Source organism: Coloeus monedula (genome assembly GCF_965178545.1).
Source record: "Coloeus monedula genome assembly, chromosome: 4".
NCBI classification, from domain to species: domain Eukaryota; kingdom Metazoa; phylum Chordata; class Aves; order Passeriformes; family Corvidae; genus Coloeus; species Coloeus monedula.
Genome location: NC_138784.1, coordinates 35,226,690 through 35,253,939, shown reverse-complemented (window position 1 = coordinate 35,253,939; position 27,250 = coordinate 35,226,690). Strand labels below are relative to the sequence as shown.

The 27,250-nt window shown below is 35.8% G+C and overlaps 1 protein-coding gene across 1 annotated transcript; it reads right to left on the bottom strand.

Annotated features, from left to right (window-relative positions):
• On the bottom strand, window positions 1–25,979 carry SLC6A15 (solute carrier family 6 member 15; the record flags this gene model as incomplete). Its single annotated transcript, XM_082279748.1, has 11 exons — window positions 1–372; window positions 1,810–1,972; window positions 4,623–4,782; window positions 7,265–7,457; window positions 8,645–8,837; window positions 8,944–9,185; window positions 12,626–12,736; window positions 13,982–14,163; window positions 16,022–16,148; window positions 16,625–16,782; window positions 25,691–25,979. The coding sequence occupies 11 exons, from the start codon at window positions 25,977–25,979 to the stop codon at window positions 1–3; spliced, it is 2,190 nt and encodes a 729-aa protein (XP_082135874.1).
• Between the last annotated feature and the right edge of the window lie 1,271 nt (window positions 25,980–27,250).

The following is a 27,250-nucleotide window of genomic DNA, read 5'->3' as shown; positions in this document are numbered from 1 at the left end:
TTACAAATCAGACTCTGGCATGTCAGGCATATCTGCCATCAGGTACCCAATACCATAACGTCCATTTGGAGCAGTGTCCAGAGTCGGTGATCCAGTCTGTTTTCGATATATGTTTTTGCCAAAATTTGGAGACGGCACTTCACTTGGACTCTTCCCGTGAATCAGACTTGTATTATCTCCCTCCAGATTAACAGGTTCCTTTATTATCCGACCTCTTTTGTAGGATACAGATGCCAAACTACCAGAACTGTCATCGATAAGGTTGCAACGGCGCACCATGAAGACTATTGGGACTGGCAGTAGGGCCAACACCATCAAAGATATACAGACGATCATTGCCCATGTTGGATAGCTGTGGAACTCTTCCATTGCCTGAGAAACACAACAGAAAAACTATTAATACATCTTTACCAGAAAAATAAGAAAAACCTGCAGTCTTCACTGAGGTCTGTGATTTTCAAGCATATACTCACCTTTCTGTCACCCTGCACTCACACGGTGGGCACCACTACAGATCTCAAATTTGAAGTCATGGAGATGTAGGATTGCTATCTTTCTGCCAGTGAGCAGGACTAAAACACCACTGAACAGTTTCTGAGATGTTCAGAGCATTTTAGCAGCACACAAATCAAGATTTTCACTTTAGGCTTTGTTACATTTCTCTGTAGTTGTGCCCTGATCTATGGATGTCCATAGATCCAAGGATGTCCAGAACAAACAAGTGTGCAATGGTATCTGTAACTATGCCTGGCAAATTAGCCCTTGTTCTGTAGGCTAACAGGTGGTCTAGACAGGGACCATCTCAGTTATTGCACTTTGCATAAACTTCATGTAAACTATAATGCATTTACTGGGGCACTGACTACACCCCACACCTCTACGGCATCCATGCATCACTGGCCAACAGGCTCCGCTCACCTAATTTTGTATGTGGAAAGGAATGGCATGTTTGGTATTCTAAAGTATTTCTCTTTCTAATTTTTGAGGGCAAGAATCATATGTAACAAGAGCATTTTTCTGAGAATCATGTAGTTGTCTGGATAGAGGCAGGCATACTGTCTACCTATAGGAAAGCCAACCTCCTGTATTTACCCTTTACCTGTCTTTATTGTGACTTCACCCCTGGCGAATTTGGACAAGTTTCCCGAGATTAATTTCTCTGACATTTTCTCTCTCTCCATTTTGCATAAAAAGTCCATAGAAACAGCTGAGGGCTGATGAGCCTACAATTAGCAGAACTCTTCCAATTTACCTTGACTGAATCTCTTTGAAGCCAATGCTCAGAACTGCCTTGCCGCTCAGCCTGACAAGTTCTTACCAGAGACAGGTTTTAATACAGCTGCTACCTACACTGGGATATGTGTTCCAAAAGCAAAAAAAATTATGACATGGCTAAATTTCAATATTTAATTCCACATGAAAAGTCTGATGTGATATCTGAAATGACTTATGCGGTTATCACCTGTTTTCTTCAGTAAAATAAGACTTCATGAACATAAACAACCTCTCCCAACATTAAGAGTTTCTTCATCATACATCAACAAACTAAAAGTCACCCAAGGCATAAAGGTTTGTGTCAATTATATTTTAAAGCAGAACTACTCTAAAATTAAAAAATTGCTGGTTTTACGTCAAAGCAACCTGAGATAAAAGCAACCATGTCATTATTTATGCTGATTTAAATTTCTAATTGCGATTTTTTTGTCTGTTCATGTACGTCTCAAATGCTTCAGATATGATCACTATGATGATGATGGTATTATGTATACATACAAACCCTACATATACACATACATACTATATACATACCATATCTTCAATCCAAGCATTGTAACCAGGAGGACTTAATCCCATTTGGACAATGCTAGCTACCAGCAAACATGTCAATACAAATGGTGAAACATACTTCCACATGTAGTAATAATACTGGCTTGGTGAAAAACCCAGCATATCCTTCAGGTCCTCCATAAATCTGTGAAGGGATTAAAAGGTTATTGTTAATGCACACACTGAGATTTTCAGCGCTATAGTCAACAGCACCTAACTTGAGGGAATCAACACACTGGAAAAATGCATATATAGAAATAGCTGTACTTTAAGCTACTGATGGGCTGAAAAATAGAGTTCATACTACTAGCTCAGACCAGATGAACAAAAGGAATCGCTGCACAGTGCAGTGACTTAGTAAGCTGCTTGCTGGACTGTGCTGAAGATATTTAAACTCACTTTTCATTTGTATTCCTTCTTACATTTTCTTGTATTGACTGCTGGGTTGTTTACTAGCACATCTTACAGATTGTGCAATATTAATTTTGAACCCGCACATGTGCTGCAGTCTAAAAAACCAACTTTATGCATAAGCTATGGTTTGCATCATATAAGCTGCTGAAATAAAACTTCGCCAAGCTATAAAACTGCCTCCTTGTTCCTCAAAATTTTAAGTTATGACATGAACAAAACTCCTATTTTTGTTCTCATGACGAAGTTCCAGAGCCAGTAGAAATACAGAATGTTTTCAGAAATAATTCTTTTGGAGTGTGCACAAGCAATGATTGTTTTAACTCCCTTGTGGTCCCACTCCCTTTTGAAATGTGCATCTCAAAAAAGCTCTTAGAGCAGTAAGTACGTTTTCAAAGCAGTTACACATGGGAAGCTTCTGCCATGTAAACTCTCAGAAAAAAAAAAATAACTGTACCGCTTGAGGCATTCTATTGTTTGTTGACACTGAAATAAAACACATCATTAAAAAAGAAGCTGGATTTACAAATGGATTGTGCCCTCTACAGATAGCGTTTTCTTTCTGAGATCTCCAGTTCTTCTTCCAGTTGAACACGAATCTTATCTTTACTTCAAAGTCTTCCATTGTCTCCATCCTACTAATCCTCTTCTAAAAGTCTTCTTTAGGCTCAAGTGCCTTATAGCACTGATCCCAGAGGAGGAGATTTTCCTTCTTGGCTACAGAGATTCCCACGTTACCTTTTTTTTATCCCTTTGGATGCTATGCTTTGGTTTACTACTATCTGATCAAAGACTTTTTATCTAATAAGACATTTATATGGAATTTCATCTACAAGGAACCATTGGTACTATCACAGCCAATGGCAACCTGAGGCTGTTGATCCTGACAGTTTTTGCAAACTGAATTGCTAGGTTCCTGAAGGATATTCTAGAGAAACATACATCAGAAGAAATATCAGGAGTACTCCAGAGGGAGTACTCGGGTGGTCATTACGAATGAGAACTTTAGCTGTTAACTTTTCACTGTATCCTGTCAGAATCCCTTCTGAAAACATGAATGGCCCGCACTGTGAATCGTAAGTAAAGGATTACAATATTTCAGCTATGCCTAAATATCAACTTCCTCACAGGAAGCTGCTAACATTTGGCATGTCTACCTCCATTCACAGTGGAGCTCGGACATCACCAACCTTATAACCAGGTCATCTGTTTTATCTTTTGGTTGCATGTGTAAAATAATCTACATGGTGTTTTTATATCTAAGTGATCAATTGTAGGATTATATATGTGGTCCAAGTTGGAATTCTCCCTTAATGAGCAAGTAGGCCAAGCACTACCTGCACAGACCAAAAACAATGTCTGGAAACTATAAAACTAAATTTTCTTCTTATAGTTTTGTTTCATTGTGACAAAGGATTGGCTGATTACTCAGATCAAACAAGTGAAAAGTCAATTGAAACCCCACCCATTCTATGTCACACTTTTTCTCCATGCAAAGGAATCACAGATGCTTTAACTACTTCAGCATGTTAGTACAGCAGGCTCTGTTTGACCTGCAGAGGGCACGAGTTATTTTTGATCCAAACTCTTCTACGCCTTAAGTGTGGCACATATTGATCTCGTTTACTGAACACATTCTGCTGATTTTGGTTATAAAATGAATTAAACAAAAAAAAAAAACAACAAAAAAAACCAAACCAAAACAAAAAAACAAAAAAAAACCAAACCAAAACAAAACAAAAAAAAAAAAAAAAAAAGGAAAAAAGCAAGAGGGTCTTACAGCCACTCCTCTTCACCCATCTCCAATACATCACTTTACGTCATTGTCAACTGTGCTGCTTCCAAATAAGCTTTGACCCTGTTTTGCTATCATCTCCTCTCACAACTGATGCAAAGAACAATTGCTACAACAACCCAAACAAAATTTAGTTCATAAATAGAAATTTTTTCTTTTTACTGCCATTAGAGTTTGCTTTGTTCCTTTCTCAGCCTGCCTAGAACACTACATTGAAATATTCATACTCATCTGCTGATTAGACCGTGGTTATTCTTGAAATCTTTATGTCTTTGTTGCTACAAATTCCCTATACTTTCATATCCATTCTCCTTTCTAATTCTCTAATTTTTTTTCTTTTACAGTATTCTCCTCTTTTTGGACCTGTTATACTCATTCTCTGGGTTTCAGTACACTGTCCTGATGTAGTGTACCTTGCTCCAATCCTGCTCCTAGTAACAGACTAGATTCTTGACCAGATTGACACGCTTTCTACTTACTTGTATTTCTGTGTATATTGAACATGCTTCATACAGTATAATTAAAACAGTAATAATTATTGTAATGAATAGTGTTGATAAGGACAGGGAGATACATTTCCTTCACTTACTTGTCTATTCCATAAATTCGTATGACTGCAACATTCTCCAAAATGACCACGATAAGCAGGGGCAGAGTAGCTGAGTAGTCGTCAAACATCGTCACAAAATAATTTCCAGAGCGCTGCACAAAGATCAGGCCAATAAAAAATGCTACCAAGCAGCAGATGACTGGAATAAAGGATAGCAATGTGAGCAGTAACTACAACAAAGTTCCCAGACAAAGAGGAACTAACGCATTATTTCATATAAGTAACATCGATAACATTTTACTTTTTAGGTGGTCTCAATTCTAAGAATATTAGGAATCCCACCTCTTTCCTACAAAATGGAAAAGTTATGAAATTAGAATTACTAGAATTTCCATATTACAGCAGTCCTGATTAAGCAGCAGAGATTAATCAAGTGACTATTTCTGTAATAATAAATACAATGTGAATGCAAGGGTAAAATCAACTGGTGGGGAAAACATCATACATCATGTTAACTGGTCACCAGTCCACTATTTGGAATTCAGAAGTGAACAGAACTTAGAAGTGAAAACATAGGGAAAAAAAATAAAATGAAGAAGTTTCATAGACTTCCCCTAAAACATAATTCCCTGCATGAAGTTCTATTAGGATCTGTCTAAATGTATTTGTACATTAAGCAACATTTCTGTCCTTTCTTTAGGACCAACCCAAAATGTATTTCCGGAAAGGTTGATCCTGTGTAATGGATCTCAATATAATTTTCTCCAACTAAATTTGTCAGTAACAGGACTTAATGCTTAAGTAGACATAAATTAAGTCAATTTTCAATAAATTGTGAAATCAATTTTAGGCTGAGCATCAGTAAGACTGATTCTTCCAGATAAAGTGCCCTTTTTTTTTTCTCACAGGGAACTTAGGCTAAGGGTGCACCTAAGTACCCCAAAATTAGGTGAAAATTACCTGGGTCAAAATATAAAATATCTTTATAGAATACATCCATTGGATGAATCCAAGATAATCAATTATTACTGATTATAGTACTGAAAGTAAGACAATGACACTGTTACAAATACTGTGGTAGAAGACTTACCACTTTTTTGAACCTTGTGGGAACTGTTACTAGAATGACTGTCTGAACTTTACACCTCTCTGCACAATGTTGTTGAACACAAAATAACTTTAACTATTTGAGCTGGTTCCCCTGAACTCAAAAGGGAGTTAACTGGAACCAAAGAGTTGCAAAAGTGCTTACAATTCTAAATTGTAAATGCAGGAAATTTTTGTCCTGTAAGCACAAAACCTATTGCAGCCATAATTCTTGTTAAATGCCGCCAATAGTGCATGAAAAATGATCCAGATATTTAATTCCTGTAAGTTAATTATACAACTTGATAAGGTGTTTTTAATCTTTTGAGTACAACTGAGTTTAGCTAAAATCATGCATGCATACCACTTAAAAAAATTACAAGAGAAAGGCAGTTCTTGAATATTCCTTTATCTTAATTTTTTTTTGGTCAAACAGAGTAACAAGGAATTACTGTAAAATGCTCCATTACTCCTGTGTAATGACTATGCATCATGGTATTTGCATACATACTTAGGAAGAACAGCTAATTTCTAACTCTTGCAGCAAGAATTTAAGACCTTATTATAAAAAAAACCCAAAACACCACCAATTCAGGACTTCCGAAAAATCAGCTGATTTATCTTTCTGAAGAATTTGATTTTTTTAGTCAATCAAATATTACTAAGAAAGGTATATTCTAATATTATATTCAAATATTATCTAAGAAAGGTAAGGAAAGCAGTTGGGAAAAAAAGGAAGTGCTCTGCTGCATTAGGAGTTAACTCTTATAAAATGCATTATTGTTTCTCTCACAGAGTTCATTATTTCCTTCATAGAATTAGATAATATTAAAGCACCTTTTAAATGTTTTTTTATTTTCTATCCCACCTTTCACAGGCATTAATATGAAATCTGAATTTGTGCATAACACATCATGTCCTTTGCAGCTGTCCTGAAGGTTTTCAGAAACCTAACTTTCACACTTTTGCTGGTGTTTTATAAAAAAAATATAAATCCCTACAAGTCAGAGCTACATAAACATGCCATACCTCAATTAACTTTGGGCATTTAAGTAATAAAAAACCCCCAAATAAAACAACTAGACATCTTGTTTAAGACTTTATAAACATTTAACAGGGAAAAATATGTTTCTCTAGAGAGTAACTGTACTGATTTTAGCATAATAAAAATTTCATCATAAATTAAGATTTCGTTTGGCCTACTTAAGAATAATTTGTAGTAATTTGCAATGTATTTTCATTCTTTCCTTTTCCTTTGTTTCTCCAATGTGTGACACAGGCTGGAATAGAAAGTATTCCAGAAGAGCCCAAAAGGACCGACCATACAGAAACTTGTAACAGAAATTAGTCCTCCATTAAAATTTAAGTTTTAGAGCGTTTATGCTACTATAACATTCCAGAAAAGGTTTTACTGGCAGATATTAATGTGCCTGTGCATAGAAGTACAGTCTGGAATACAGTAATTTACTGCTCTGTAAAATACTCTGTAAAATTTCATGCCAAAAAAAAGAAAAAGAAATAAAAAAAAGAATTCATACTATCAAAAAAAATTCAGCTTACTGCTCTATGGAGAAAAGAAAGTTTGTGTAACTCACCAGTAAGAATTTCTTTCCTGACTTTGAAGGTATCAACAATGGGTGTGATAATGCCTTCTATGGTTCCAAACATACTTCCAAGTCCCAAATTTACTAACATGAGAAAGAACATAACTGACCAGAAGGGAGAAGCAGGGAAGTGGGTCATTGCTTCTGTAAATGCAATAAAAGCTAAACCAGTTCCTTGAACTGCCTGTCAGTGAGAAAAAAAAAACCATTCTGTCATTATTCATGAATTTGTTTTTAATTTTTTTTGGTAGTGTGACAGACTGACAAGTCTGACTTCGTGTTCATGCAGTGTCACTGATTACATCTTGAAGGCAGAGTGGGAAGTTGCTATCTAATATGCAATTCTTCCAATTAATACAATTTACTGAAACATGAGAATTTATTAGCTGACTGACATTAACACAATTCTTTCACATAATCACAGATTACTAGGTTTGAAGGTATCTCAAGGATCATCTGGTCCAAACTTTCTTGGCAAAACCAGTCTAGAAAAGATGGCCTAGCACCCTGTACAGCTGAATCTTAAGTGTCCAGTGTTGTGGAAACCATCCATTCCACAGAGAGATTAGTCCAATGGCTGATTGCTCTCATTACGAAAAATTTTCCTCTCATGTCCAATCAGAACTTCCTTCTCTCTTTCATTGATAATTTTGCATGAGAGCTACTATATAGGACTAGTACAAAATATACTCTCTTTTCTCCAGTAAGCATATACAGGATTTAATTTCTATACTTTTGTTTCAAATTTAAACAGTGGGAATAGTGTAGAAACTTTTGAAGTCTAAGTCACCAATTTTATATTTTATCTTCTGATGCTGGTGCAACTATATAGAAGTCAGTGTTTCAATCTACAATTGACTCCCTAAAGCTATAATTTCTGCTATATATTTCATTTACTGTAACATTTCAAAACAGGGTGATACTCATTAAACAACTACCTAATAAGTAAAGAATAATTTTTTACTTTCAGCGAAGTAGTATTTTTATCTAATAATTGTATCTTAGCATTAGAATATATTGCAATCTGAGATAATGAATAGGTAACACCTCTGTTTAGTCTTTGGAAAAACCCTCATGCTCAATTCTTCTAAAAAGCAGAGCTTTAAAAACTTATCACCTCCTGAGAAGAGTGATATAATGATCAAAATATATTATAAATCAGTGAAGACTACTTTAAGACACCAGACCCAAAAGTCCTCAAGTGAGCTGGAATGCAACCATGTTTTCATCCAGGTCTTTATAGGTGCATGGCTCACAGGTATGCTGCACTGATACTCTGTGTACACAGGTACACTTCACAGTACAACTTGTTTCAGGCTTACAAATACGCATATGTTCATAATCTCTGTATTCAAGACTGAATGGCATTACCTTGTCAAGTTCATCTTCTATTTGACAAGATTTCAGACCAAGAGAATCAAACTCTTCTTCTTTAACTTTCTGTATAATGTCATAAACTAAATTGTAATCTTCTGCTGTAATGCTTGAGAAATTGATATGATGTGGGATCATATCCTGGCTGAGATTGCCCATTTTCAAAAGTTTTAAAATCTTCTCTGCATTTCTGTAAAACACAATAAAACAGAGAGATCAAAGTCAGTGACCTGTGTTAGCTCAGAAATAAAATAAAGCATAAAAATAATTAAAAAAAAATAAACAGATATTCGTACTGGATAACACATTTTTCATTTATGATATTAGCTTTGAAGCCCAGCACTGCAAACACCACCAAAGTTGCCAGCACAGAAGTGAAAAAATTGATGAAGGACACCAGTACAGCATCAAAATGGCAGTTGTTGTCTCTCTTGTTGTAGCTTGAAAAGGCAATGACTCCACCAAATCCAAGCCCTAAGGCAAAGAACACCTGAGTAGCAGCTTCTCTCCAGACCTTGGGCTCCAGCATTATTTCAAGCTGTTTGAAATTAGATATAATATATGTCAGCTATAAATTGCATTTCTATTATATGAAAAAACAACAGAAAAAAACCCTACATCATAAAACCCTAATACTCCACCACAAATGCATTTTCATTATGATAAAATGATAGCTGAATGCAACACCTGAAGTTGGCAAACTTATGGGCCAGAATTTCTATGTATTTTATATTATCTAAACATCAAAGAGAAACATGCTTGCTATACAGTATGTTCCCAACAATAAGACACTACTGGAGCTATGTAACTGAAATAGTAGCTAGTTATGCTAAGAAATAAGAGAACTTTTTTTTTTACAGTATTAACTATCTTTTATTTACAGTATATGTACTGACTTCTGTTAGACTTAAGATGTCTTTTAGATTGACCAACCCTCTTAATAAATGCAATGAGTATGATTAAAGCTGCTTTGTTGTTACTTTTAAAACAAACAAAAAAGGTGAACATGAGATATACATGCTTATATGGAATTCTATTGCATGCAAATATGTAAAGCAAAATGACATATATGATATGAACGCTGGCCACCACAAGCTGTATAGTCCATGAATCAAATCTCTAAAGTCAGATGCCTTGAACTTAAGCCTATGTTAAATAGGTCATGTATTTCAGGGGCAGCTACGCCTTCTATCAAAAAACTGAACTGTATTGCGCCTTCAAAAAAATAACTTTGTTACAAAGTTATGAGTCATCATCTGTCTAGCTCAAATTCTTCTAGATACTGAATCACAAAAAAGAAGTAAGGAAGTACATGTCAAATTTAAACATTAGATTTTCTCAAGCTGATTCAGGGCCTCCATTAAAGAATGTAATTTTTATTTTTTTAAGCCCTAGGTTTATTCATAAAATTAAAACAAAAAAGCATCAGCAAAGATGCAAGCATTATTAGACTGACTGTCTTACGCTGAGAAGAAATAAATCTGCCATTGTTATAACATTTTGAATAAAATGTCAGTTTCGCATGAAGGTAGAATACTAATTACAGATAAGTAGAAGATAGCTTCTTTATTCACTAATATATAGCTGAAATACAATGTAATTGGGAAAAGCAAAGGTGTTTATGACAATAAATTTATTCCTGACTCACAATTTTGATTATAATTACAATGCACAAGTAGCTATTGCACGCAGGTCAACCTCTGTATCACATGGTCATGCCACAGCTTTCCCACCAGAGGGAGATCGAGGAACATTCTTAACTGTACCAAATCCGTAAATGCTTGAAATATCAAAACACTTCTCGCTTTCTACAATGTATCATTTAGTACCATCAAAAGCAATGCGTTCTTTGATACACATGGCCCAGACTTCCAAAATAAACTCGCAATGATTTGCTGTTAGGTATCTCTGTACTTCAGCTTCATATAATCCTATACTTTAATTGAAGTAGTTGATTTAAGTGGGCTTTTCATATACCTTTTTTTAGGTTTTCCATGAAGTTTCTTATTTAGAATCTCTGCTTTGTTCAACAACCATGCCAAACAGAGAAATACTCCCCTTCTACATTAGTCCTGCACTCTCCTACCTGCACCAATGTGTGCTAGTCCTCTCCCATGCTGGCATAACTCTTATGGCAATTTGCTGAGATCATCTGTGCTCCAAATGTAGTCATTTGCTCAGCTAATTGGGCTGAAAAGATGTTTTTCCCTCCCCTCTCACATCTATCTACCTGAATAATTTTCATGCTAGATTGGTTTAGCATTCCTTTTTATAGCTTATATATGGCTGCCCATATAAAGTGCTAGCACAGTGGAGCAAACGAAACAACAGGTGGGGGAGTCTAAATTTCTTCAGGTAGTCTCATATGAACCTACAGTCCAAGTTAGTGCTCAAGTACAAAAAATGATAATGGAAATACTTTTTAAGGTTTATATTCACATATAATACATGTGACATACAGGTCTCCTAACTTCAAATTTAAATCACACCTTAAATTTTGATACAAAACTGGAAACTGGCAGAATAAATTAAGAACGATTTTTTGTTTGATATCATTTATCTGAACAGTTGAAACAATTGTATAATTAAGTATAACATAACTGTACAGTAAGCATCAGCTGCAATTTATTTTAAGTCTAACTCAGATGAAGTAGTGAGTACTGAAGAGGTGTTGGTATCCAAGGGGAGGTTTTCTATTTATTTTCCCTCAGTAGCTAGTGGTACTTCTCCAGTCAAAGAAAGTATTAACACTGCAGCCGAGAAACCAAATTATATCTTATAGAGGTCTGTAATTCACCTCTGCTTTAGACTTTCTCTTGTTAGTAGGGACTACATTTCTCTCTTTCTCGGGTTTCCCAAATTTGCCTGAGCAGCCTGCAAGTTCCTGCACAAGCACGACTCTCTAAAGCAGTGACAGTGAGTGAAGTGGAACATGACTGCATCAATGTGAGAGCTGAAAAAGGTCATTTTTATAGGATGACAGCTCTCCAGACTCAAAACACCTGGAATCAAAACAACTGACAACACCCTGTCATCTGGCATTAGCCACTATGTGCATTGATTTTGATTATTTTATTATTTAGCTTCAATTTTTGAAATAATGGTCCTGTTCTTCTTAACTGTATTATGAAGGGGACTTGCTGGAAAGTCAATTTCACAATACAATATGAAGCCCAGCATTATACAGTCCTGAGTATGGCTCTGACTATTCAAACATGCTGTTCCGATAGTACAGATGTAGCTGTGAGCATTCGAGATAGGAGTGGGTAGAATTTAGACCTTCAAGCTAAACAATGATTCATAACATCCCTTAGCACCTCTGTAGTTAGAAAATCTAAAGCTGTGTAAGGCACGTTGCTGGTAAAAACACTGGCAGCAAAAAATGTATGCTCAGAACTTCTGCTATCCTGTCACATCATAAGAAAATGGATAAGGAAAGCTGAGTGGAGAGTGCTTACACTACTTTACTATTAAACACAGGTCTCCTGTACTTCGGGCTACTATGTAAACAGCTTTAGTTTATTTCTAGAAGGGAAGAAAAAGAATGTTCTTTTTCAAAAGGGACAAGGTAATTATTTTTGCCATGACAGTTCAAAGTGAGGCACTGACATCCCAGAACTAGAAATTTCAGTATTAGGAAATGGCAAGATTGAAGATTCACTTCTATTTTCAGTATTTAGAGCTCTCTGAACATCCTGAATCCTCTAAATTGCACTCTCAGTTGCTTAGCTTTCTAGAGGCGTAAAACTCTGGGAACCCTCACCTAAGGGAGGTAGCTCTACAGACCCTTGGAACACCTAGAGCCTTTGGACTTTAGGGCTTGGTATTGTGCCACTGAGGTAAAGAACAATTTTGCAATTTAAGCAACAGAAAAGCAGCCAAATGTTCTATGAAGACAATAAGTTTAAATGAGAACATTCATAAATGGCCAAACTGCCACTGAAACTTTAACACTCTGCAAACAAATTAAGTACATACCTTAGGGGTGAACATGTGACGAATTCCATCCACTGACCCATTAAGGAGCAGTCCTCTGATCAGAAAGCATAAAAGTACCACATATGGAAAAAGGGAACTAAAATACATGATCTGAAATATAAGAAGGTAAGAAAAAATGTAACGTGACATTTAACATGGACTTTCCATTCAATAGCTTCATTCACTACTCAGTATCCTTTGGATATATGACTGAATTGATAATCATATGTTCTAAGAAATATGCAGAACACTTCCCATTCCCCGTGTCTCTGCAGAAGAAAGCAAAATCACATGATTGCAGAAGAAATTAAATTCTGTACTGTACAAAAACAATACAACTGCCTGATGTACTTATCACTAACTGATAAAGAACCACCAGACTTCCAGGGAAATTCAGTATGATTTCAATGAGATGACAACAAAGACAGAAGTAAACTGTGGCAGAAATGCTTCTCTTTACAAAAGCACTTTGGCTGGGTATGGCAAAGGTATGCAGCATGAATAGTAACTCATTTTGTCTTCAGAAGGAAAGGGGACAAGAACCAATAGAAAGTACATAATCAATGAATTCAATCAATAGGTAATGCTTACTGTCAAAACAACAAAAAATAGTAATCGAATCTGATCTTTCATTACCCATCACTGAAAAGAAAATTTATTCTATAAAGTTTAGTAAAATGATTCACTAGTTAAACTTGATACTTTTTTCTTTAACTGAAATGCTCTAAGGATGTCACAGAAATTGCCATGTCAGTGCCAAACTCTTTAATAGCAAAGAATTTTGTTATTAGAGCAAATTATTTTTCCTCTGAAAATCCCACTGAGATCAACAGATCTAGCAAATCTTTCACCAATTAATCCAGCTGGCTGCATGCAAAGGAAAGAAGACAACAGTACTCAGATGCAAAGGGATGGTAAGTGATTAGTCAAAAGAAACAATCCAGAAACCTGGAAAGCAGCTATGTTAATGACAGAAGCATGCAAATGCAGGTGCACTGCAGTCATACTGTGAGTACACATGGAAACCTATTTCCTTAAACACTCAAAACACACAGACTTATGCTGCACAATAAAGCTGAGGAACAGTTACATGCAACAATTACGCTGATGAGAAGTAAAATGATTCTTCAGATCTCAATTCCCACTAAATTAGTACCATTTCCAATAAAATTGCTAAAATTTTAATGCTTAACTACTAACATTCCTCTGCTTGAGATTATACAAATACAGAGGTGAGTCACAGCACTTAACCTGCTCCTACAGATTTCATGAATGTAAACAGAGGGTTTGGTGAACAGAAATGTCCTGAAATGCTTCAAAGTAAAACAATGTCATGCAGGTAAATAGTATACTCACTTTGCCTGAAGACTGAATGCCTTTGATCATGGCTAAGCATACCATGACCCAGGCAGCCAGCAAGCAGATAGTCATCTTCCAATTTAAACCCCCACTCTCTGACAGAGAGCTGGAAATATTCAGTGCTTCTCTGTACCAGTAATAAGTGGTTGCAGAACTTTTTTCACACTCTGGCTCCACAACTGTCAAAGAGATGTTAGCAAGTAAAGAATGGGTTCAGGAGAGATATTTCACTGCAGTGTTCTACCACTTCTAAATATTTCTAATTGTGCCATCACCATTTATTAAGAAACTAAACTCAAAAAATAGTCTTAAGACATTGTCTAAAAGAAAAAGTGACTGCTATCAGTGAAAGCTTCTGGCTATATCTTTTAAAACACCCTTTTGGGATAATGTATTCCTCAGCATTATGGTTAATCCTGCTCCAAGGCAGAATTTATTTCTCACTTTAGAACTAAATAGTAGGCAGGCTTAAATGAAGACATACATTCCATTTATCACACATAAGACTGCATTATCTGCATGTGATACCATGAATTGCACACTATGAAAACCATCTCTGCAATGAACACAAATTTGAAGACAAATGTAAAACAAACTGTCGATTGTATCCACTTTGATATGACACTGAAATAAAAAGGGACTTAATTACTATTATAAACAATAAAATAATAGCGTAATGATACCAAAGTTATGAGAAAAGAAAATAAATGGTTCCTACACAGATATGTTTAATGAAAGTTGCTATGTATATTCCAGAAATGATTCTTTTGATTATACTGTAATTCTGTTATACTCATGTTACCGAAGAGTTTAAGAAATTACCTAGACATATAACACATAAATAGAAAGATTTCTTCAGAGAAAATATTTGCTTAAGTTCTTTATAAATTATTTATACCTGACAATCAACTACATATGTAAGTTAGGCCCTGAATCAAGATAATTAATGGAAAAAAATGGACAAATATGCTATTTCTAAGAAACCTAGCACAGATGCCAGATCTTCACTGAAATAATCTATTAAAATGTTAAGATATTATCAAATATAAACATTTTCTTTTTTTAAACCTCGTTCAAATGGCTTCTGCTGAAGCTGGGCAGACACACTGTGTCTTATTTAGGCAGGATAAGAGTACATAAACAATCGCTGTTGCTTGATTAATGGACAATACCTTGTGAAATACAATACATTTGACTGTGTCAACATTCAAAAGTACTGACTATTTCTGTATAATAACTGAAGCAAGCAACTCTGGAAAAGACACTGTGATAAGGTACAACTTTTCAAATGCCCCTGGTTGTTCTTTATTCAAGTGGAAAATAAACCCACAAAAGATAATGAAAGAAAATTTAGAATCTGGAAAAAAAGGAAATTAAAAAAAGAAATAATACACATTTCAATAGCAATAATAATGCAAAATGCATACTGTTACAAGAGAAACAAATCCAAAGGATAAAGCACTTTTCATGCTGTTATAAAATATGTCCATAAGAGATCATCTCATTACAGCAAAAATCCAATGACTGATTATCTTATTTCTATTAATTTACAAAGATAACAGTGCTTTTATCACTTGCATTTCACTGATATTTACAGTTTTCCATTTTCCCCTTTCTTAGTAAGCCAACAACTTTGTGCCAGGAAGTACCCTACTAACTGAAATGTAAAAATATTCCTCTTTCACCTTTGTTTTTAATCAAGTAAGTGTAAAAGGCAGTATCAACACCAGAAAAAAAGAAATAAGTTTTTTCTGCAACACACTAAATAGCATTCTCCTAATTTCACTACTCTTTAAAATGCTGTTGACAGTGATGCTTCTTTCCAAATATAGTGTATTTGTCTTAGATTAATCTTCTGTTGTATTTTTTCAAGTATTATAACATGACATCTTATTAAGATAGAAAACCAGTTTCGCCTAGAACACTTTTGCACACAAATATCTTTTTGAATTGTATTTTGCCTCCTTTTTGTTTGAAAATCTCAAATTTTACATGTTTTATATGATTTTTAAGAACCTTATGTTAACACAGACTTACAGGTATGAGATGCATTTTTAACTAAAGGACATTGGTCCCATGGTAACGGATGCTGAAAAGACTGGGAAAAGTAAAACAGGCTCCATCCAATAATGACATTGTAGTACAGGGCCACAAAGAAGCATACCTAATAAAAAGGAAAAAAAAGCAACCAAAAAGTTACATTTATGACGTAAATAAAAAAAATCCCTGCTGAACTTCTGCAGGTTTCTGTACATCAGACAATGAACCTAAGTTTAACTCAACTAAGTCAGAAGAAGAAGAGAATGATTGGTCCCATTAAAGTACATGACATTTTCTAAATTTTCACTTTTCTCCGTACCCATCATGTTACACCTATACTTTTACAGGCATTTTTCCTCCAGAAAACTATTCTGTTCCACAGTTCCTAATTTGAAAAGAATCACAAAATGCAAGTTGACTGATTTAACAGACACATATATATCAACATTTTTAATGGATCACTTCAAGTTCTAAGATCTTCAAAAACACTGTAAACTGACCTTGGTGCCTAGCTAAAAATCAGTGGCCTTTCCCTGTGGCAAAACAGGAAATCTAAATCATAACATCTGAAAGCAAACGACGCAATGTTAAAAAACTTACTACACAGCTTGCAAATCCAATTCCTCCAAGTTTGGGGCTGATATAATTCCACACACCAATACTCCCTCGGCGGATCCTCTGCCCGACAGCAAGCTCCAAGAAAAAGAGTGGAATCCCTATTATCAGCAGCAAGATTAAGTATGGCACAAGATAGGCACCTAGGAGGGGAACAAAGTATAAATCAGAGTAAATGGAAGAATAGTCAGAACTTGACAGAACACATGTGAAAACTTCTAATAGTTTCAAATTTGAATTACTGTACTTCATTGCAAAGCTTTTTTGATCACATGCAAGAGTGATTTTACCTGAACCTTGGTCATAAGTCTTGTAAGATATCAAAAACCCAGAGACACCTAATTTATAAAGCACTGTAACAGGTTTGAGGCAAGCCTTACTGAAAGTGAGATATTACTGAAATTAGTTATTTATTTGTTTGGAATTTTGGACATTCAACCAAACTTTTTAGAAATATAGAATGATCAGGAACAGAATCAACATTTCTTAGAAAACCTTACACCTTGACTTGTAACAGAGCATCAAGACTGAATATAAAGGAAATATAGAAAACATTCTGTATTCAACATTCTGAGCTTCAGTCATAAGAGGTTTCAGAAGATATCTCTTGATTTCTCCATTTCTCAGATGCTCAAAAAGGGGATCACATACTGTACATAATGATGATGCTACCTAGCCTAGCAAGGAAACTGTATCAGCCTGTTGCTACAAGGTTCCAGACAGAAAATAGAAACATGAAGTGGAAGCGAAATGGAGCATTGTAGATCTGTATCTTGTAGTTCTCCCCAACCCTCTTCTTTTCAAGGCATATTTGAAAATGCAATTGTCACTTCACCTTTACATAAACATATACATAAGAAGCAATTCCTCTTTTTAGGGTCTTATTCCCAGGGGCTGATCATACACAATTCTAACTTAAGGATGTATCTCCATTTATTTCAGTAAGTCTGATTGCAAGCAAATATATCCATATACTAAGAGCCCTAACAAGCTCCAAGCCTAACTTCCTCCTCAGTGTTGTGGAGTATTTAGTACCAGATCTAACAAAACATGCAGGCCTCAGCAATAAGCAACGTAGCACCTGACTTTGTGTGGCTCTTATGCTGCAATATAGACTGCTGTGCCAGACAACTAACTCAAAGGGCTTAGAACTTCTGTTTGAAACTATTGTAAGGCTACAGAAAAGCATCTGAGAGATGCAGACTGCAACATGTCGAAGCAAGCTACAAAGCAAAGATCTAAAGACCTCAGAAGCTTAGGTTCAGAGCTGCTAACTTGTATAATCAGTCTCTTCATCTCTGTGATGAGAGAGAAGCTGAGCAAAGTTCAGAAACCAATTTGGCATTTATCCTGAACTCCAGCTAAGTCCTACTTCAAGTTCCCTCATTCAGGGTCAACTTTCTAGGGCTTTTTTAGGAATCTATCAAAATACACTGGCATTTTCATATCCTTAGTGGGCAGCTTATCTCATGGAATACAGCTTACTTTAGAAAAGTTAAACTTTCCTAGACTGCGAAGGAGGCCTCAGATGTTCTGGTAGCATTCATTCCCATTTAGGTCCACTAGCTATTTTGCTCCTCATGCAGTACACACTAATTGGACATCCCCTTCCACTACAATGATCTTTTGAAGATATTAATCATGGACTAACTCCAGTCTTGATTCCAAGACTAGCGGGGGGGAAAAAAAATAAAGTCTGAGAAAACTTGGGGCCCCAACACAAGATGTTGACCTATTGGAATGAGTCCAGGGGCACCAAGTTAGTCACAGGACTGAAAGACAGACCTGGAAAAGTTTGGGTTATTCAGTCTGGAGAAGAGAAGGTTCTGGAGAGACCTTATAGAACCTTATAGAAGTACCTAAAGGGGGCCTACAAGAGAGCTGGAGATCTTTAGTAAGGGTATGTAGTGACAGGATAAGGGGGAATGCCCTTCAGCTGAAAGAAGGTAGGTTTAGATTAGATATTAGGAAGAAAATCTTTACTATAAGGTTGGTGAGGTACTGGAACAGGTTGCCCAGGGAGGTTTTGAACTCCCCATTCCTAGAACTGTTCAAGGCCAATTGGATGGGCCTCTGAGTAACCTGGTCTAGTGGAAGGTTCCCTGCCCATGGCAGGGCAGCTGGAACTGGCTGATCTTTAAGGTCCCTTCCAAACCAAACCATTCTATGAAAAACTACTGGTGCACCAGCCAGAGAATATTAATCTCATGTACCTCACAGTCTATAGGCTATGTTATCAGATGAAGTAGCTCCTATGTTTTATTTTCATGATGTGATAATAGGCTATGCAATGATATTGTCTGAGCAGCATTTGGTCAATACCTATGTCAGGCTCTGAAAAATATACCTGTTTTGAGGTCATAGTACTCCCTTCATAGAACCAAACATCATGGTCTATCTACCCCTTTCAGCACACTACACTGTCTACTGAAGCATTATTTTTACTGAGGTAGCAGCTACATTCCCATTCAGTACTTTGGTGTCTCTTGCAGTTCATTTTCTATGTGCACATAATGGAAAGAATACAAAGGACTTACTTTCTATTAAGAAAAGAGACAGAAAGATGTAAATGTGGGGAAAACTAAGGAACATTCAAAAATGAGGGGGATTATCTGTCTTAAGAACATATAACACAGAAACCATTAAATAGCCCTGATTTACCCTCAAAATTTCTGCAAGATAGAATTTACATTGCAAGTGAGAGGCTTTGGCATAAAATCTGCTCATACAATTCATTGACAGCCAACAGTACACAGGTTTTATATCATATAATGCTACTGTAAATGATACCTTAGATCTTAATTAGACAGATGTGGCATAGCTGAGTAGAGACAAACCTATACAGCTCAAAAAAATTGGGGCCTAGTGACTTACCCTGTATCCCACTGGATGACTGTACTAGAGCAGGAACTGAACCCAGCTCTTCAGTGTCCCAATCCACAACCTTAATCACAAGGCTGCAAAGTTAAGCACACGTTTAAAGACTGGGCTGATGTGGGTGTTTTACGGTGAAGTATCAACGTTAAATTGCAAGATTTATCAGTTAGATTCTACTAAATGAGTTAAATAAATGTGGTGCTTAATCCACATTACATTAGACACGACAACCCTGTAATTCACTGGGTAGCCAGACAGCAGAGTTCACCTCTATACTGCTAGGCTTGAAGTGCTGGTCTTCTGATTATTAAAACATGCTGAGCTTCCTTCTGATCTTGTTCCTCTCCCCAAAAAGGACATAATGGAAAAATTGTGCATGTATGAGTTTCAGTATGATAGAGCTTGGATGCAGCTGGATTATACAACTGCATCACAGCTGCAAAGGTCTTCTGTGCCCCATAGTCAGCACGAAACCACAGCATCTCTGGGTAAATATTTTGCTGAAGTCTTCCCTTGAAGCTAGACATACTTCAAAGAACTCTAAGACATCACTACTTCATCCTAAAAAAGAATCACTATGGAAACATCTCAGCATGTCTCTTATTTGCCTGTGCATGAAAACATGGGTCCTTGCAGTTACAATACTGGATAAGGACCATTCTTATTTGAATTTGAATAATAAATTTGCCTTGAACAACATCCTACAACCATTTGTCTGCTACATCTACCAGCTAAGCTGCCTCCTGAATATTACAGTTCTGTGTAGTTCAGGATCCCCAGCTCTCCCTTCTACATTTACAAAATTATTCAACTGTGAAGTCACTTTTTTTTTTTTTGCACATTTTGGTCTTAAACACTGGCTTCCATATTAAAAAATTCCTCTCAAAAAGGAAAAAAAAAAAAAACATTCATCCTTCTTCACTAGAATGAGTGACAAAGATACAAGAGATTTCATGAAGATTTCATGATTGTCAAAACTGTGCACAGCACTGCTTTGATTTCCTAATTTTTTTATTTAATCAAGCACCAGAATGGGATAGCTGGTAAATTGTCTCCCTTGAGATTACAAGAAGCACTGCATTTGGCAACATTATCAATAAAAGTGGAATAATGACACTGGTTTTGATTTAAGCTCTTACAAATGCTCCAAAAAAAAAAAAAAAATTACATGATTCGTAGTGCTTAAAGAGTTGGAAAATACTTTCAAAAGCAATAACACAAGGACACATAACCATTTCCATATTGATACTACAGAAGAATTTTCTTCTTCTAGCAATCCTTGATGTAACCTGAAAAACGTATTAACTTTCCACATTTGTTTCAGCAGCTGCTGTGCTAGATTTTAATTAAGTGTCCGGTGTCTGATTTAATTCTTATTTAATCAAGGTGAAGTTTACCACAGTCTTGAAGAGAGATCCCAGCTCTTATTGCTTACTAGACACTTACTAGTAGAATGCAAGCAAGAAGCTGATATTCAGATGAAGATCAACTTATTTTCAATGTCAAATGCTAAAATTTTCAAAGTTATGGCAAGTGAGCAACAGAATACTACAAGTTAACAGCATACTAAGCTTCATTAAGTGAAATTATTTACCACTACAAAATAGAAATGCTTTTATCAGGAAAACTCTGATAAATGGTTTTATGTTTTATCTGTAGGTTTATAGTCTATCCTACTGATAGGACAGTCTTCCTGTCACTGGTTTCAGTTTCAGTATGTTCAGGTGTACCTGTTTACAAACCTGGCTATTATTAGCCAATAAGCTTCAATGAAGAATTACACTTGCAAAATAAAAACAAGACATTTTCAGTACACTCAAGTACAACTAAATTTTATGTCTGATAATACCAAATTCGAAAAATGATACTGAAGTCATCAGTGAACTCAAGGCACTGAGTATAAATTACTGATCCAAAGCTACATAATAAAGCCTCTGAATCCATACGCAAGTGTTGGAGTACAAGGGAATACTTGCTTTGTTCCCATTTCTCTTGTACTAGTTGTTATCTTCTAACAACTACTCAGTCTTTAGCAGTTTTTATATACTTTTTGCTCTGCAGTTCTCCACTACAACTGCTGTGCTTTTTCATTAGACCACAGAACTTTAATGTCAAGCTGCTGGTATTTCAGTAAAAAATTCAGACTACTTAATCATAAAAAGTCACAAAGTGACTCTACCCAGGTCAATCTTCTCCAAACGTAATGACAATATCATCTGCTACAATGTTTCCTATTTTGCTCACATCTTTTATCTATAATTGTTAAGTAGCTCTTTTGGCTTTTTACATCACAGAGCTCTTAAAAAAGACTTTCCTTAAAAAAAAAAAAAAAATCAGAAAAACTAAGTAAATGCTCACAAAAATGCAACACAAAATCTTCGGGAATGCAGTACCTTGTAGACTCCTCACTTTTTGTCCACAGTAACACCCTCACTCTTTTTAGAAGAACAGCTAATTTAACTTGCTTTTGTTACTTCTAATTACGTAAAAGTATCATTATACTTCTGCTAATCCTAAAGGGAAATGACCAAACCAAACAGAATAAACTTTAAATATTTTCTTTGTTTGAAGATAGGGAAAGGTGTGCAAGCTGTCCTCCAGATGACAGTTACAAGAAGCAGGAAATTGTAAGTCTAGTTTGTCACTATTTATGAGCATCTTGGCAAGACTGGGTAGACCTGAGCAGTTCGTTTTTAAGGCTATCAACCATAGGAAGCTCTGAACCTATGTTATGCTAACAGAGGTTATGAAATTGTTATATAGGAACTGTGCTTATCTGAAGAAACACATGTACTTACTTTCATGTACTAAAGGAGTAATAAACAAATCGTACAGTGCAAAAATGATAAATTGAGCATACTCAGTTCCAGTGCAAATCACCTGTATCAAGAATCAAGGATGAAACAGCTTTTTTATCTGTTAGGCTGCAAAGAGGTGCCCTAAGAGCCAGACGGGGTCTGGGCATTGCCTACCAGGGTAAGAAGGGCCTGTGGTGAGGACAGAGATCTACTGTCAGTTCCTCAAAACTTTACTGAACATCTTCAGCCCCTCTTTCACAGAGCATAAAACTCCTTTGGGCACTCCCTCTCAAAGTCAGGAAAACCAGCACTCTGGAGTGCTCTCAGTCTCCTCCCAGACTCTTTTCCATTCAATACATTCTGCGTTACAGCTACATCCCCAACATCCAAGTACATCCCAGCTGCACACCAGCCTTTTCTCTTGCCTCTTCCAACAAACATTTTTCTGGGAATGAGACAAGTGTGAAAGTTAGCAACGAGCTACCCAGTCTAGCTGTAACTGAGTTAACTACAAAAAATACCAGATATTACTCTAAATATTTATGAGTTGCCATGAATTAAAGCAACGGAAGTAACTGTTAAATGATCACAAGAAATAAATTGAAGGAAGTTGGTTTGGTGGTACAGACCAGACCCAGAAACAGAGATTGCAAAGATATCCACAGACGTACAAATTCTCACTGCAGTGTAGTGCTACTCAAGTTACTTTTAAAGATGGTATCACAGGTATCTCATTGAAGCAGTAGAGTGCTCTGACGTCAGAAGTGTCACCATACTCCAGGCCACAGCCATAAACAAACTAAATCTCTGTAGAAAACAGGGCAGGAAACAATTTTTTCTCCACAAAATCCTCAAATAACATATCTATTCGGACTAACCTTGCTGTGTCTTATCTATGTTTATTTTGTTCTTGGCCCAGAAGTTTAAAAAAAAAGATAAAAATGAAGATTATTACACATTTAGGATTTGCCTTTTCTTTTACTGGTGGCTTTAGAATACGTTAGGAAGCTGTGAAGGAAACTAATGAGTAACTATGGTTTTTACTTCTTTTTGGTTTAAACTGGAACTGGATTTATTGGTTTACTACTTTTTAATATACTCCCCTCACCTGATGGTATTTTCCAGATATAAGTTCCTTTAACACAGGGAAGAAAACAAAAAATGTTTGGTCTAAACTGAAGGTAGAGACCTAGTCATACACTTCACTCAAACAGTCCTAATGAAAATCCAGAGAAAGATAGTTTACCGTATATCAAGAGACTTCAACAGGTATTTATAGTAAAGCTTTATCAGCAGATTACACAACAGTTCTGACACCCATATTTACACTCGGTTACATAAAACCACCCTAATTTTACCTAGAATAAAACTTACTTGAAATAATATGCGTAACAGAAAAACAGAACCTCATATAAAATGTGTATAGGTTTTCTTACCATGTGTTTGAAATTTGCACTCCCTCCCCCTACTCTTCTATGCATTTGTGAGGATTACCTGTCCATCTGCACACACCTATACCAATGTATTTTACACATTTCAAAGTTTTGTATCACCTTCTACATCTTGCATTATGACTAACTTGAAAACTAAGCAAGCTTCAGCTCTAACAATCAGTTCCTTTTCTCTGCTGTTCAGAAAGCTGCCATTTGCTAAAATGGTGCACAGTTATTGTTAAAAGCCAAATACACCCTTGTCTCAGCATGTGCAGAAAACATTGTATCTCCACAGACTATGTTATACATCCAATTTCCTGCAATCATAGCACAGGAGAAAACATTTAACTACAATCTCAAGTGACACCATAACTACTTTTTCAAGTTTGATTAATGAAGTCTCAATCTTTGTGTGGTTTACTGTTTTGGGGGGTTTTGGTGTTTTCCTGAAATGTGAAATTACTAAATAATTTAATTCACTTATATTTGATCTGAATTAAATTTACCCTCAGTCCCAGAGTAACTTTACAAGTGCCTGATGGCATGAAACCAACAGCCTAAGGAGCACACCAATGGATCCCTTCTTGTGCTTTGAAGAAGAATCCAACCAGCTTGCAAAATTACTAACTACATTAGACACAGACTTTCAAAAGGATACAACGACACAAAACAAACTGCTGTAATCCATTATCCTTGAGACTAATTCTTGACACCGTACTTAAAATCAATCATTTAATGACTTTCTCTCCAGAATAAAAAAGAAAAAAAGAAACTTAAATGATAGTCAAAAAAAATCAGTAACTAGATATAAAAGGATTTATACTTTATCCTGAAGACAGAATATTTGAAAGCATAAACTTATTTTTTATTGCTTGAACTAAGAGAAAACAAATAAAGAATTACACTTTTATTATATTCTAGGCTCATTTCTATACTCCTCAATTATATCAGTTGCATCATGCAGCCTTTAAAATCCAGCAGGAGTAAAACATTATTCTTCATTTTCTGTACATGTTCATTTTCTATATCATAAAAAGTGACAGGTTTGTTTTGAATTCAGCTTAGTAATTAGCTACAATAGAGTGTGCGTTAGTGTAGTATATTTGGATATGGTATAGCACTGGATAAAATACTAATCTGGCATTCAAAAAGAAAGGAAATTCTCCAGCCTCATACTTCAAATGCATTCAAGACCACAGATGGTCAATTAACAAACATGTTAGTTGTTTAAAGTGATGTTTGATGTTATTGTTTTAAGTCAAAGGTACCTCGTTATTTAGCAAAATAGTAGACTGTCTAACAGCACCAAACCAGATGCAGTCCCTTAATGTAATGATTGTAATGATTTAAATTATTCGTCATCAGTAAAAGAAAACCAACCAACCAACCCCCAAACAAACAAAAAAACCCCAACAACTTTTTCCCTCCTAGAGTATTTTGAAGTTCTTGCCAAAAGTAAATCATGATCAAATGGCCAGGAGCTAAGAGCAATTAGAGAGTAAAAGTGTGAAGCTTAGTACCACTAAATACTAAAAGACCAAATGCGGCCTTGGTCTTTAAAGTGGATGTAGTTTTAATGCCTTGATTTATTGTCCAAGTACCATAAAGAACACTTTAGCACAATAACCAGGTCCTAAACAATGCAACCCTCTATAATCATGTGTTATGGGGTAGACACTGGTTTGACCCATAGTCAAGGCTGTATCAAGAGCTGTCTACCCTAAGATAAGGAAACGGCATCTTAGAAGAATCTGCTGCTTACTTTAACAAATGCATCTTTCTAAATAAAGAGAATGTGGGGTTTTCCTCATGGGCTCTGGCAAAAACTAAAAGAAAAACCTGGCATGTTGGAGCAGGTCTTACAGTGGCTCTCTCTGCTGACTTTGAAATCTGAAAGGTTAGCATCATCAGTTAGGTATAACTAGCTGTATCATAAAACTTACCTCCACCATTCTTCTGACACAGATATGGGAATCGCCACACATTCCCCAATCCCACAGAAAATCCAACTTGTGCCAGAATATATTGGAGTTTGCTGTTCCAAGCAGGTCTTTCATCTTCTACATCTGAGCCTTCTTCAACATCTACATCTTTTTCTTCCTGATCATCAACCATAAGTTCACTCTTCTTGAAGGCATCATCTGAAGAGTCCTCATTAGAGAGCAGGTCCTTAACTGACTCAATGACCTCATCATCTAGTTCTCTTTTCACTACCTTGCTGTTCTTAGGCATTTGTAACTTGAAACAAACAGCAAGGAGATGACGTTCAGCTGAGACAGATGGACACAGAAGTAAGCTCTCCCTCTTCTTAGGCAAAAATACTGAATAAAAAGACTGAAGATGGTGCCTGATGAGTCCTTGATATCAGGGAATCAAGAGTAAGGACTTCTGTTTCTGAATGCTTATTCTACTGAAAGTATCTGAAAAAAAAATTAAGAAGGATATTATACTATTATGCAGAAGAAACTTAATTTTGAAATCATGTGCTTTGTTTTACCTATTTCTGCTTATCTCAATGATATGAGAGGAGAAAATGAGAAGAAAGGGATGTTAAACCACTTTAAAATTGTAGGGAATACATCCACTATTTGGTCTAAAAGATTTTTATAAAATACATTTCATTCAGTTGCTAAGGGTTTTGTTTTGGTTTAGTTCCTAAAGACTGATAGGCTAATTGCTCATATTTTCATATCATAACTAGATTCTTCTTATCAGGCATAAAAGGGTATGCACTTTACATAAAATTTAGGAGCCCAACTCCATTACTTCCTGACTTAACAGGTGTGCTTGAATTTATTAAATGTATATTTTAACAGAAGTAAATTAAGTTTTTCAGACCATTTCAGAAAGTCATGCAGCAATTAAATTTTTGATATAGAGCATGTACCTAGTAGTTTAAAAGCAATGCTGACTTATTTTCTTGTTAATCTTCGTCACGGTATAATCACAGTCATAGTTTGAAAGGATAGATGCTCATCCCTTACAAGCTTTTATACTTTAGATATTTTTAATTATTTCCTGTTTCTAAGAAACTATCTGAAATATCTGAAAAGCCAAATCCATTTAAAAAGCCTAATGTTTCAAATATGTATGTACAGAAACAAAAACGCCTGCGTTTGAATACATGTTTTTCTTCAACACAATCATTTAAAAAGACAGACTTGCTTGCAGCTGCCATACAAAAGGTAACCATAAGATTCTGGGGAGGAATGTTTTTCAGTAAATTCTTCATTAATCACATGGGATAAAACTAGTGTGTGCAAAGCCATCTGCACAGTTAAGAGTCTTAAAAGGGATTTAGATTATGTGTTAAGCTTCATGAAAGCCCTAAAGAGGGCTTCTGTAAAGAATACACAAGAAGTCTAATCAAGAACTGCTAACTTATGAGAATCTGAAATTACTTCAGGAAACATGAGACCTTACAGCTTTTGCTTATGGACTTGCTCCAACATCTGGTCCATAGAGTGAAGGCTGCATCATGTCCTGACAAAATCCCATGCAGT